Genomic DNA, 15,341 nt, shown 5'->3' on the forward strand with positions numbered 1-15,341 from the left:
GTTCTTTTTAACTTTTTATTTATCAAAGAATCCTGAAAAAAGTATCACAGGTCCCAAAAAATATTAAGCAGCACAACTAGTTATTTTATGAAGGATCAATGGAAGGTTCTGCTTCACAGAAATAAAGTATATTTTAATGTATATTAAAATAGAACACTTATTTTAAATTGCAATAATATGTTACAAAATTATTGTTTTTTTTTTTTTTTTTTTTTTTTGCTGTATTTTGGATCAAATAGATACAGCCTTGATGAGCATAAGAAACTTCTTTAAAAAAAAAAAACACTGAAAATCTTACTGACCCCAAACATTTAAACAGCAGTGTACAATTTTTAAATAACTTATTTTTTAATTTTTTTAAATAAATAAATAAATGCACATTAGCATTCAAAAAAATCAAAATAAAAAGTGAAGAAAATGGTATTTACGGTTTTAAAAAATGCTGTTTTTTTTTTTTTTTTTAAACTTTCTACTCAAAAATGCATCACAGTTTTGATAAATCTATTAAGCAACTCAGTATTGATAATATCAAAAAATATATCTTAAGCACAAAATCAGCATATTAGAATGATTTCAGAAGGATCATGTGACATTACAGATTTGAGTAATGGCTGCTAAAAATCCAACTTTACCATCACAGAAATAAATTACATTTATGGGTAAAAATATCGATATCTTGATTTTAATAGATTCTCAGTATTACAGAGCGATATCGATTCTTAAATCCCAAGAATCTATTAGTCTAGCCTGTTTTCAGTTAATGGATGGAACAAAGTCTCAGATTTCAAATTCTGTCTGGTGTATTGCTGTATTCTAACAAAAAATGCCATTTTGGCGCTGTTTAAAGTGGAGTGTCAGATTACTGGAGAGCCTCAATCAACAGATGCGTCAGCGTGTAGTGCACGTGAACTGATCATCTCCTTCTAGAGCTCCAGACTGCGACCATTTTTTTCTGCCGGTGCGACTAAATTTTCTGAACGGTCGCACTGGCGCGACCACTGCGTTGATCAACTTATAAGCTCTACCATTTCTGTTTCATATGAAAAACGAAACGAAAGCGAAACAAAATCCCGTTGCTCATTTGAGATGCGCAGCAGCTCGTTTATCAGCTCGTACTGCAACGCAAACGAACTTAGTCCGAGGTCAGAACAGCTTTAACAGACACCGTTACTGCACAGTGCTGTGAAATCTGGTGAGAAGCGTTTGAATTCACCGCAGAAGGAATAAAAAGGCTGCTGCGAGATCTAGTGTGATGCATTCAAATTCAAAGTACTTTTCAAAAAAAGGTACAACTTAACAATCCGTATCCTTTCTCTTGTAATCGCTCAATCACTGTTTCAGCTGTGCAAAGACGTCAGTATAACAGCTTGTAAGAAACTCATGTAACATCACGTTTACCTCAGAAAGCATATGATCATAAACTCGTTAGTCAGCCAGAAAAATGAACTGAAGAGAGGTGCATTTTGCTAAATATATGCATATATATAACATATTCATTGTAATTTTTTGCTTTTTTCTTTTGTTTTATGTTTGAAAAAATCCATCCAAGTTTTCATGATGTTTATATGTAAACATCTACTTAAATGTTTGTATGCTAAAACTGAAGTAAGTGAAGTAATTGTAACTTTATTATAAAACCTTAAGTGTGATTTAAACAGTTGTATAGCACAAATCAATCAATTTGAACCTTTAATATTATAATCTAGTACCAACTGACTCTCTTATATATTTTACAGCATTAGTTGAGAGAGATTTCTTCCTTGAGAAAATTTGGCATGTACTGTACCTGATATATATCCCAAATAATCAATATCGAATCGGTAGTCGAATCGAATCGCAAGCTTGTGAATGAGAATCAAATAGAATCGTGAAATTTGTGTCAAAACCCAGCCCTAATTTTAAAGTTTTTAAAACTTCCTTTTTTTTTTTTTTTTTTTTAAATTAACCTTGTTTAGCATAAGAGACTTTAAAAACATTAAAAACACTTCCCGACCCCAAACTTTTGACTGGTAGTGTAATTGCAGTACTACTATTACTACTACTACTACTACAGCAGGTGTCTCATTTATACAGATACATTGAAATAGGAAAATACATTGTTAAAAAAAGATCAGCAGGTTATATTTGAAATGCATAGTGTTGCATAATAAAGCTGCGAAGAATGAACTTTGCTACACAGAGTAGAAATATGCAGGCCCACACAAAATATGTGCATAGATTACCTCAGGATTGGTACTTCCATCACAAACCGTTCCATTCTGCAGATTGTCCCCCAAAATGAGTGGAGAGAATAGAAAAAGTGTGCCGATATTCTCTGTGCCCGCTAATACCTAATCATTTGAACAGCATGTTTATTTGTTACTAAGTGGATGTTTTTTAATCCAATTTGTTGTACTCTAATTGTACAGAATAGTCCATTAGATAAGTATTCTAGTAATTTTGTCACCCTACTTGTGATTGAACCAGTGACCTTTCTTTTTAAAAGCCCTGATCCTTAACCATTAGTCGAGCATTACTCAGAGCTGTTATTAAGAGTGAACTGAATGACACACTGCAGCTCAGTGATTTGCACAACGGCAAAGCGTAGTGCGATTCTGACCAATTAGAATGTGTTTGACTATTAAAGTGACTGCGCATGGGGTATGGCATTGTTCCAGAAGGCCTTGCTCTCTTTCTTTTTGAAGTTAGTTTGGTAATTTCTGCCATATTTTTAATGTTTAAACCCATTCCAAAATCCCCAAAAGTTTGCAGATTCCATCTGGACCTGTCATTTGGTATGTAAATGAAAATATGTGAGGTGTCACCTGCCACCGTATGCAGGTGTCACCGACATCCATTTCCTCAACTCAGGCAGGTGTGCGCACACACGTTTGTTTCATTCAGAACCAGCCGTGTTTTTTTTCTAATTGAACTGCAGTGATGCACGATTCTGTGTAATACGGCTTCGACGTAATGGAGCGGAATGTGTGCGCGCGTGTATCCGTGTCTGGGATAAATGGCCTAATGAAAAATGGAAAGCTCTGCTGAAATGTAATGACGCAGACTGGTGTGAATGGCCTGTCTTTCAGCGGGCTCACACCAGCCTGCTCTTTATTTCATGCATAGATGCGCACAACAAAGAATAGCACACAAGTGATCCATGTCCAGTTGCACCATGGGAAACTTTTCTCTGATCTTGTGGGCACACCTTAAATCTAAAAGCCTTACATAAGTCCTTACACATGTGAGATTTTAATATCTGTGTCTTACCTTGAATTACTGGTTGTGAAAGCGTAAAACTTAAAGTGCCTGTTTTAAAGGTAAATAAGGTTCAGAAACGCAAATGGGGTCCAGGTGGGTGTTTTTCCTTTGCTGTGAAAGTGTCTGACAGTGAAAGTATTCTCGAAATCATTGTAGAGTGGGCAAAAGTGTGGTGAAATTAAATTAAAGTGAAGATTGCTAGCATATGATATAGTTGTTGACTCTAGCATGAAATGAAACTCTGCTTGTGCTCTCATATGTTGTCCCAGTTTGAGAGAAATATCTTTCTCGTTTTTAGCAATCTTTTATGATGGTGAGATTCATTGGGTGCAGTCAACAGCGCAGATTTGACAGGGATGTTTTCCTCCATATTTAACAATGATGTGTAAACCTTGGCTTCTAGATTTTACCGTGCTGTGGGGTTTGACAGTATCCTGCTTTTTATAGTTATTAGTGGTGGTTGTTAAGACAAGAATCACTATTATTATTGCTCATACTTGAGGTTAGATGTTTTTTTTCTAAACCCATAAGCCAGTATTAAACTTCAGTGTGTAATTTGTCCCGCACCATTTGAGCTACAGACATAAATGATGCCTTAAATTGTGTGGCTTGTTGAGGAGCGGCATCCTGTTACCTTTTAGACTTATCAGCTGAAAAGGCGGATGATGAATTGGGCAATATAATCCCATAAACTGAAGGAGGGAACAGAAGCACATATGTACCAATGTCACAGATCCAGTCAGTAAGGACGATTCACCCAAATGCTAAAATTAGAATCCAAACGTAACTTTTCAGCACAACTGCACACAATATTAATATTATAAATTCATATAATTTAAAATTCATATAATGTAAAGTGTTATGTTTCATTTTATATGCTGAAAATTTAGCTTCACCATCACCGGAATAAATGACATTTTAAAGTATGTATTATTTGTAATTGTAATAATATTTTAAAATATTTTATCTTCGATTAAATGAATACAGCCTTTGGGATTATTTAATTAATTAGTTAGTATTATTATTCTGTTATATATATATATATAAATGTATATATATATATATGTGTGTGTGTGTATGTACATCATCATCCCGTCCCTTAATCGCTGAAACAGCCAGGTCTGGGTCCAGGAAGGGAGCGTTGAGGGGGTACCGCACCGTGAGACAGCTGACGGGTAAGGCTGCTGGGCCGTTGAAACCCCGAGAAGTGCCGTGGGCCAAGGAGGATGAAGCCACCGCCCCTAATGCCATGGACCTTGGGAGCGTGTGCGGCCGCCAGACTCTGCCCCTTACCTGGACCCATCCCTTTCCAAAACGACCCCCTCCTTCATGGAACTCCCCAGCACAACGAGAACACCAGATTCCCTGTTTATTTTGGACACTCTGTTCCCACCTTTTGGACACTTTTGTTTATTTTATGTTTAATAAAAGCCTCTCTGAGGCCTGATGTCACGCCCACTGTGTCTGTCATTTTCTCTTCCTGCCACAATGTAAATATGTGTGTGTGTGTGTGTGTGTGTATATATATATGTATATATATATATATATATATATATATATAATATTTTAACAAGATAATTTTTATATATATATATATATATATATATAGTATGCAAAAACATAATAAATAAATAAAAAAAATCTAAGTGTATATATATTTATAAATAATAGACACAGTATAAATATACATTTGTAATAAATATACATTTGTAAAAAACAATAAATACATTACTAAATAATACACATTTCTAACGATAGATAGATAGATAGATAATATACAAAATATTTAAATAAATCTACATTTGAACTATTTATTCCCTTTCTTCCTCTTTGGAATGAATGAGTGGTATTTTTTGGCAATCATATAGCAACACTCAGAACACCTTATGAACAAGTTAGCAACGCTTTTGCATTGTAGCAGTGAGTTTTGCACTAATAGAAAATGTAAATATCTAGAATTGTCATCTTCCTGTGAAGTTCATTGGTAATCATGACTGTCTTTCTCTCTCTGTAGTGAATGCTGTATTATCAGTGATGGAGGGCTCTCAGCTGCTCTATTCCATACAGCCACACCCAGCTCTCACTCCCATCATGCACCTGCTCCCACCCAACATTCTAGTATCTGGACATGACAGCATTCCCGGCGTGGTGTCATCCACAGACACAGGCACAGGTAAGATTACCCACAACACCCCCTCTCAATTTAAAATTTGAATGTGAGAGAAAACATCTTTAATGTGCTAGATTTTCACTACGCTTCTAAAACAATCAAACGGCATTTGATGACTGCTCATCTGTAACGAGAGAATGTGTGTTGCCATGGAGACAGCAAAAGGAACTCGCTAAGAAGACGCCTCGTTAAAGAGCTTCCCGTTTCTCAGGACATTCCATTCCCTTGATTAGCTTTAGAATCACTTCATACCAAACCAGGTCAAAAATGAGACCTCGAAGCAAAAGCATTTGAGCCTTTTCGCAACTTTTCAAACTCACAGCGCTGTACTCATGACTCGTCTTTTTTTTGGATTCCTGTTCTGAGCTGCTTTCAGGGGTGGGTAAAGACAGACTTTCTCAATGATAGTAATGAACCGTGGTGGGTTTCACTGTGGCGAGGGGATTGGAAGTTGAGCACAATGTCGGGCTAATCCTCCAGCACTCCATATATCTCACAGGGAGCGTGACCCACGACCACAGTCTAGATCCAGAGAGGGATGCAGGAAATTAGAGAACTATTCCACAGTGATATTTCTAACTCCCTCGCTCTCCCTTCACTTTCTCTCTCATTATAAACCGATGAGCAGATGTAGGAACGGGGTTCCTCTGGAGCAGGTTTCTCTTTGAACTGCATCTGAAATGTTTGAGTGCTATATTCTGCATCCTCCTGGGCCCCCACACAGACTGAAAGTAGAAAAAGAGAGATGTTCCCCCCCGACTGTTAATACGGTTAATAAGACATGATTCAAAGCACTTCATTCCAAGATCCAAAAGCAATATATTCTGTCTGATTATAAACTTTTCTTGAGTGGGTGTCATAAAAGCCAGTTCAGCGGCCTCTTGTTTTTATTGCTTTAATTGTATCTAAGTGAAAAATTACCTTCAATTTCCCAGTAGTCTTAGCATATGATTGATCATAACAGTTTTGTGACACACCCACCAGTTTTTAATGCAGTTCAAAATGTAGGTTAACATACTAAATGCTTGCAAAATTCTGTATGTACATTGTAGGGTTTCCCTGAGGAGGTTTACATGAATTATATATGATGAATAGTTAATATGTTTAAAATGCTATTTACATTTTTTTTTCAGTAATACTTTATTAATCAATAACTGTTGACAGCCATTATAAAAATTCTACTATTTAACTGGGTTGCAAATGCCAAAATCATGATTTTGAACTTCCAAAAAAGTTTAAATGTGGCTTCAAACGATCCCAAATGCAGTTGTAAACGATCTCAGCCAAGAAAGAAGGGTCTTCTCTAGTGAAACGATCGGTTATTTTCATGAAAAAAAACAAAAAACAATTTAAATGTTTTTTATTCACAAATGCCTGTCTTATCTTAGGGTATGTGGGAAAAACTCCCATCTCATATTCTTCCTCAACTTCAAAATTGTCCTATATTGCTGTTTTACCTTTTTTGTTAAGGGTGTTTAATCTTCTTTGTATGTTCACTTCTCAAAGACTGGGTCGGTTCTGCAGCACTCATCACTTCTGCGGTGATGTAGGATGATTTTGAAATGATTTTTGAAGTTGAGGGAGAAAATACAATTGGAGTTTTTCGACATACCCTAACTGTCTTGAGTCAGAATACACCGAGTTCAAGGAGAGTAAGGCAAGATGAGCATTTGAGATTAAAATGTATTTAAATTGTATTTTTTAATGAAAATAAGTGTTATATATAATATATAAGTAATTGTTTCGCTAGATAAGACCTTTCTGGGCTGGGATCATTCACAACCACAATTAAGATCGTTTGAAGCCGCATTTAAACTGCATTTTGGAAGTTCAAAATCGGGGCACCATAGCAGTCCATTATATGGAGAAAAACGCCGAAATGTTTTACTCAAAAAACAATTTCTTTACCACTGAAGAAAGAAAGACATGAACATCTTGGATGACAAGGGGGTGAGTACATTATATGTGAATATTTGTTTTGGAAGTGGACTTCTCCTTTAACTTCACTGTAGTATAAAGTAGTGGGGCTGAAAGTCGCGGAAACGAAACAAGGACGCTGGAGCGATTGCTAATGAAGGATATGTGCGATACATGGCTCGAAAGCAGTGGAGCTTTTATTATGCCACAGTCGACTGCTTCTGCTTCTTCCGGTCATGCATATGTAGGAAAAAACAGCGCTGTTTTATCGTACTAGTTACATTTGAGTGTGTTGGAAGTTCTAGCCGCTTTTCCACTGTCAGGCCGAATCGTTCTCTTCGCTTAACCGTTCCGTTCCGTGCCGATCCGGGCCTGTCAGCATGGATACGGTTTCATTTTCCACTGTGGTGCTGATAACGGAACTTTTTGGAATGTAAATACAAATGCGTCAGTCATTGTCTTGGTAATGCAATTGCAATGTAAACAGCCATATGGACAATGATCAGATATTTCTGTTTTTGGGACTTCTTTTTTAAAATCTGATATTTATTAGTTAAATAACAGACACAACTCTTGGTGCAAAAAAATAAAATAGGCGACGACAGGTATCACGTTACCAACAAATTCTGAGGGGATATGCATGCCAACGGAGACGGACACAGAAGGTAAAACCTTTCTAAAAAAAATACCACATCTATTTACAGTATTAATGCATGAGCTATGAACGCAGTGTAGCTGTTTACTTGGCTGTTTGATCAAATGGCGCGCTTTTGCTTAGCACACACACTCTATCAGCACGGTTCAGCACAGTTGTCTAACCGTGCCGAGAACGGTTTGTAATCGTGCCGTACCAGGCTCAGGTGGAAACACAACTGGAACCGTACCTGACCGTTCTAAGAACCGTTCGGCCTGATAGTGGAAAAGCGGCTTCTGTTATAACACTACTCTGTGCATTCGTCACCTGTCTAATAAAATACATAACATATTAAAGTGTTTTGGGAGTTTCCATGTTTAACCAGAAAAATCCAGGGTGTATGACATCGTTGGCAGGCGACGCATTACTATCATCACATTAAGTAATATATTTCTGTCACAGTTTCTTCAAGTTAAACCAGACTTTAATTTCGATGGGTTGCACAGAACATGTAGGATTCATATTTAAATTGTTTTTTTGCTCCTTAATATTCACAGACACTAGTCCATATCACATTTTGATTTGTAACAAAATATTGTGCATATTTAGCAGGCAAAAAGCTCAGTGAAAAAAAAAAAAACGAGAAAGAAGTTGGCATACATTAAACACTCACATTATAGGTAAAAGGTAAATTGTTAATTTCAAAAAAAATGAATTTGTCACACCTCAGGACTAGTTAATTGGGCTGCAAAAGTCTAAGAGGCAATAAAATAAAATGCAATATTGTGTTAAGCAGAAAGTGTCCCCAACTAAGCAAGCCAGAGGCGACAGCGGCAAGGAACCAAAACTCCATCGGTGACAAATGGAGAAAAAAACCTTGGGAGAAACCAGGCTCAGTCGGGGGCCAGTTCTCCTCTGGCCAAAGTTCCCGTGGTCTTGTGCCGACAGCCGTCTAGGTGATGTGGTCTTTAATGTGGATCCGTCTCTGGGGCTCATCTAGTTGATGTGGACTCCGCTGACATTCAGGGCTGTAGAGGTCGTCTCTAGGTGCTGATCCACCGTCTGGGCTGGGTTCGGACTGGATCCGGGGGACTGCAGTGACCATCTGATCTGGATACGGACTGGATCTGGTGGTTAATGTGACCTCGGAATAAGAGAGAAACAGACTAATATTAGCGTAGATGCCATTCTTCTGACGATGCACCGAGTACATCGGGTGTTATGGGAAGTGTTCCCGGTTCCGGTTGACCTAATTAGTGCAGCCTAACAATCCTTTAACGGATTTGAATTATAAGAATGTGGATTTGTTATGTGTAAGCAAGGTTAAAAGAGATGGGTCTTTAATCTAGATTTAAACTGACAGAGTGTGTCTGCGTCCCGAACATTGTAGGGTAGATTGTTCCAGAGTTTGGGTGCTAAATAAGAAAAAGATCTGCCGCCCGCGGTTGATTTTGATATTCTCGGTATTATCAAATTGCCAGAGTTTTGAGAACGCAGCGGACGTGAGGGACTATAATGCGATAAGAGCTCACTCAGGTACTGGGGAGCTAAACCATTCAGGGCTTTATAAGTAATTAGCAAGATTTTAAAATCTATACGATGTTTAATAGGGAGCCAGTGCAGTGTAGACAGAACCGGGCTAATATGATCATACTTTTTGGTTCTAGTAAGAACTCTAGCTGCTGCATTTTGGACCAGCTGGAGTTTGTTTATTAAGCGAGCAGAACAACCACCCAATAAAGCATTACAATAATCTAACCGTGAGGTCATAAACGCATGAATTAATGTTTCAGCATTTGACATTGATAGCATAGGTCGTAGTTTAGATATATTTTTGAGATGGAAAAATGCAGTTTTGCAAATACTAGAGATGTGGTTTTCAAAGGAAAGATTACCATCAAATAGCACACCTAGGTTCCTAACTGATGACGAAGAATTGACAGAACAGCCATCAAGTATTAGACAGTGTTTTAGGTTATTACACGCTGAGGTTTTAGGCCCAATAACTAACACCTCTGTTTTTTCAGAATTTAGCAGTAAGAAATTACTTGTCATCCAATTTTTTAACTCAACTACACAATCCATTAGTTTTTCAAATTGGTACGTTTCGCCAGGCCGCGAAGAAATATAGAGCTGGGTATCATCAGCATAGCAGTGAAAGCTAACACCATATTTCCTGATGATATCACCCAAGGGTAACATGTAAAGCGTAAAGAGTAACGGCCCTAGTACTGAGCCTTGTGGTACTCCATACTGCACTTGAGATCGATATGATACCTCATCATTTACTGCCACGAATTGATGGCGGTCAGATAGATACGATTTGAACCATGCCAATGCACTACCACTAATGCCAACATAATTCTCAAGTCTATTCAAGAGAATGTTGTGGTCAACAGTATCAAACGCAGCACTAAGATCCAGTAGCACTAACAGAGAGATACAACCACGATCGGATGATAAGAGTAGATCATTTGTAACTCTAATAAGAGCAGTCTCAGTACTATGGTACGGTCTAAAACCTGACTGAAAATCCTCACAGATATCATATTTCTGTAGGAAGGAAGATAACTGTGAGGATACAACCTTTTCTAATATCTTTGACAGAAATGGGAGATTCGAGATAGGTCTGTAATTAGTTAATTCGTTGGGGTCAAGTTGTGGTTTTTTAATTAGAGGCTTAATAGCAGCCAGTTTGAAGGTTTTGGGGACATATCCTAATGACAGTGATGAATTAATAATATTTAGCAGAGGATCTATGAGATCTGGAAGCATCTCTTTTAGTAGCCTAGATGGAATAGGGTCTAGCATACAAGTTGTTGGTTTAGATGATTTAACAAGTTTATACAATTCTTCCTGACCTATAGTAGAGAATGAGTTGAATTGTTCCCCAGGAGATCTATAGCGCACTATCTGATGCAACACTGTAATTGACGGCTGCATAGTGACAATTTTGTCTCTAATTGTATCGATCTTAGAAGTAAAGTAGTTCATAAAGTCATTACTGCTATGCTGATGGGCATAGTCAGTGCCTGTTGGTTCTTTATTTTTTGTTAACTTAGCCACTGTATTGAATAAATACCTAGGGTTATGTTTGTTTTCTTCTAAAAGAGTCGAAAAGTAGTCAGATCTGGCCGATTTTAACGCTTTTCTGTACGATAGGGTACATTCCCGCCAAGCAGTACGAAAAACCTCTAATTTTGTTTTCCTCCAGCTGCGCTCCATTTTCCGGGCTGCTCTCTTTAGGGCGCGAGTGTGCTCGTTATACCACGGGGTCGGACTATTTTCCTTAATCTTCCTTAGGCGCAGAGGAGCGACCGTATCTAGAGTCCTGGAAAAGAGAGAGTCAATAGTTTCTGTTACTTCATCAAGTTTTTCTGAGCTATTGGACATGCTGAAGAATTCAGATAAGTCAGGAAGATTACTTAGAAAGCAATCTTTTGTAGTAGAAGTGATGGTTCTACCATACTTGTAATAAGGAGTTGAATTTACAGTTTTAGTTATCTGGAGAATACACGAGACTAGATAATGATCAGAGATATCATCACTTTGCTGCAGAATCTCAACGGCATTGACATCAATTCCATGTGACAGTATTAAGTCTAGAGTATGATTTCGACAATGAGTGGGACCTGACACGTGTTGTCTAACTCCAATAGAATTTAGAATGTCTGTAAATGCAGCTGCCAGCGCATCATTTTCAATATCAACATGGATGTTAAAGTCACCTACTATTAAGACCTTATCTGTAGCCAACACCAGCTCAGATATAAAATCAGCAAATTCTTGAAGAAAATCTGTATGGTGCCCTGGTGGCCTGTATACAGTAGCAAGTACAAACGTCATAGGGGATTTATCATTAACAATTGTTTCTCTGGATAATGTTATATGAAGCACCATTACTTCAAATGAGTTATACTTGAAATCCGCTCTCTGTGAAACACTAAAAATATTGCTATAAATTGTAGAAACACCTCCCCCTTACCTTTTAGACGTGGCTCATGTTTATAACAGTAATCATGAGGAGTAGACTCGTTTAAGATAATGTAATCATCTGATTTTAGCCAGGTTTCTGTCAAACATAGCACATCTAGATTATGATCAATGATCATATCATTTACAGAAAAACTAACATGGAGTTTGCTGAAGTAAAACAGTTGGGATTAGAGAAGTACAGTATTGAGACTGAGGCACATGGAGGAATTTCCTCCATTCTCTTCTGTAGAGCCATCACCTTTCAGAGCTTCTGTAGTGCGTCTCTCTTGGGCTGCAGTGGTGGGAATGTTTTGTATGCTGTAATGTCCTGACGATGCTGCACTTGTTTGGCTGTCAGGCCTCAGTGCTGCTGTACAGATAAGCCTGGTTTGGTGTGTATGTGTGCTTGAGTGTAGAGTGATTGTGCAGTGTGTTTGAGGTAACAGACTGTGTGTACGGTAAATGTCTGAGTACGTCGGAGCTCTCCGGGCCTGGCTTTGATAGTGGCAGACTGTGTGAGTGTGTTAAAGCTAAACTGTGATAGACTGTGTTTGTGTATGGCTGAGTGATCCGTGAAAGTGAAACTCTCCTGGTTGTGACTCATTCAAACCAGCAGGCCTGCTGTCTGCTGCCACAGCAACCTGTGTATATTGCAAGCACACACACACACATACACACTATATGATAACTTTTTGGGATAAACAGATCCAAATATAGGTGGTTGTTCACTGAAACACTCTATTTTGTGAGAGATCAGGAATAAAGTAGCAACTGTGGTCTTTTTAAGAAATAAAAAAGGAAACCACACTGATTCAGTCGTTTAACTCACTGACTCATTGAGTCGTTTGCAATGGTCTTTAACAGTATGCCTTAAGAAGACTGATTCTGAATTCTGACTTACTTTTATTATGAAAAAGTGGTAGATTGAGACGTATTTCTATATACAGTTGAGGTCAAAAGTTTACACCCCCTTTCAGAATAATAAAAAAATGTCAATTATTTTACCAAAATTAGAGGGATCATACAAAATGCATGTTATTGTTTATTTAGTACTGACCTGAATAAGATATTTAACATAAAAGAAGTTTACATATAGTCCACAAGAGAAACTAATAGTTGAATTTGTAAAAATGACCCAGTTCAAAAGTTTACATCCCCTTAAATCTTAATACTGTGTTCATTACCTGAATGATCCACAGCTGTTTTTTTTTTTTTTTTTTTAGTGATAGTTGTTCATGAATCGCTTGTTTGTCCTAAACAGTTAAACTGCCTGCTGTTCTTCAGAAAAATCCTTCAGGTCCCACAAATTCTTTGGTTTTCCAGCATTTTTGTGTATTTGAACCCTTTCCAACATTGACTGTATGATTTTGAGATCCATCTTTTCACACTGAGGACAACTGAGGGACTCATATGCAACTATAACAGAAGGTTCAAACGCTCACTGATGCTTCAGAAGGAAATGCAATGCATTAAGAGCCAGGGGGTGAAAACTTTTGAACAGAATAGAGATTTTTCTTATTTTGCATAAATATCATATTTTTTCAATTAGTACTGCCCTTCAGAGGCTACAGAAGATAGTTAAATGATTCCCAGAGGACAAAATAAGTTAAATTTACCCTGATTTTCAAATTCAAAAAGTTTTCACCCCCCAGCTCTTAATACTTTAAGGATTAATCTATATTTAATTTAGTGTTTGATAACTTTATTCAATTTCTGTATATTGTCTACTTGCTGAAGAGCACGCACAGGTAAATAATTTCTGTCTGTCTGTTTGTCTGTTGTGTACCTCACAAAATATCGATATAAATTCTTCCTACGTTCCGTGTTGGATTTCACTTCAAAAATCATTGGGCTTTGAAGTGAATAATCATGTATCATGTAAACATTCAGGTCCAGTGCTTCTGAGAAGAATCTAATTTATAGACAGCTTTCACTAAGGGAATGCACATCAATTACAGAAACCAGTTAGCTTAGAGGTTAATGCTGTATAACAGGTGTTTACCTTTAAATAAATTATAGAGGAAGATTCACTTAACCTGTCTGTATGTGAAGACTTTATTTTATTTCATTTTTTCTGCACATTTGAGACGTCTAAATAAAACATCAAGGACGAGCTTTTCAAAGAGAGCAGGTTAGCGTCGCACACAAGTTGAGCATGTTTGGCAAATGTGGCATGCCGAGGCAAATCTTGACAATCACAAACATGTGATGTGACCATTTTCCGGTTTTCGAATTGATTATGGAGTTTCTTAGACCCCTGTGGGTAAGTGAGCTCAATTATTTTTTTTTATTTTTTTTCTTTACCAAAAAGAACAGAAAAAGTGGGTGCGATGACTCGGATATGCAGAAGACATTCTCAATAGACAATGTCTGAAACGCTTCACAGCGAGACCCCTACTGAGAGCGGAAATGGGGCCAGCCAAAGATCTCAGCTGGAGGAAATGTGCTTGTGATGATGCAGCCAGACACATACTCCAAATGACAAATTATCATTGGTCCTTATTCTTTTTTAAATCAGAAGAGGAATTTGGGCCACATGGAGCTCCATTACGTTGGCCTCAACTGCATGGATTTTTCCCAGCTTCTGGAACACATTGCGCTCTCTTGTGCATCGCTCACTAGTTTGTTATCCCCGTGCACCGTTCGTGTTTTTTTCTTCATATTTGAATGCTTTGCCATGAGTAAGAGGATCTTGGCGTTCTGAAGCGTGCTGATAAATTAATTTTTACTGTCTAATTAAATCTTTTGTTGCTGTAATGCAGTAAAAATGAATAGCCATTAAATATAAAGGACAATAATAAAATGGCTGGATGGAATTGGCTGTGCACACAGGAAATGAGTACAATGTTAATGTTATATTCACTCCATCTCTGTTGCAGCAGATGCGCTGCGGAAGCCCTCGTCTGTTGAAGAGCTTCTCGTGTGTGTTGGAGGGCCTACGTGTGGCACTCTTCCCCTCCGTGGAGGTCTTCGAATCTGACCTGCTCCAGCTGCTCAACCGAGACTGCCAGAATACAGTAAGCCACTAAATGACTCCAACCAAACGTTTAGAACATTCCATTGTGTGTTTTTTTTTTCAGATGTTGTAATATGACTTTTTCTTAGAGAGGTATATATAATTTTTAAATTATGTTTTTTTTTTTTCCCTTAAAGGGAACCCTGGATATTAATACTTGTATGGCTTAATATAACATAAATGATGTCCCTTACTAAAATATGTAGTACAAAACCCATGAAAGATTTACGCTATTGAAAAAGTCCACAATGTTTTATACATATTTTGGACTATGGGGATGCCATTATTTCAGTGACATCAAATGGTTGCCCTCGGTGAGCTACTGGCGTTACCTGTTGCTGCTTTTACCGCTTTTTACTCGGACAATAAAATACTGATACGATGACCAC

General features: G+C 37.6%; 1 protein-coding gene across 3 annotated transcripts in view; it reads left to right on the forward strand.

Annotated features, from left to right (window-relative positions):
- Positions 1–15,341, forward strand: part of LOC127169804 (nephrocystin-4) — a 229,647-nt gene that overhangs the window by 54,892 nt on the left and 159,414 nt on the right. The window contains exons 5-7 of one of the 3 annotated variants that reach the window (XM_051117429.1): positions 5,255–5,413; positions 13,962–13,974; positions 14,833–14,953. In XM_051117429.1, the coding sequence (XP_050973386.1) occupies positions 5,255–5,413; positions 13,962–13,974; positions 14,833–14,953 (293 nt within the window). Of the gene's footprint in view, positions 1–5,254; positions 5,414–13,961; positions 13,975–14,815; positions 14,954–15,341 lie in introns of all 3 variants that reach the window. The other 2 variants (XM_051117427.1, XM_051117428.1) reach the window with 2 other exon arrangements.

Source organism: Labeo rohita, chromosome 8, assembly GCF_022985175.1.
Source record: "Labeo rohita strain BAU-BD-2019 chromosome 8, IGBB_LRoh.1.0, whole genome shotgun sequence".
Classification (NCBI taxonomy): domain Eukaryota; kingdom Metazoa; phylum Chordata; class Actinopteri; order Cypriniformes; family Cyprinidae; genus Labeo; species Labeo rohita.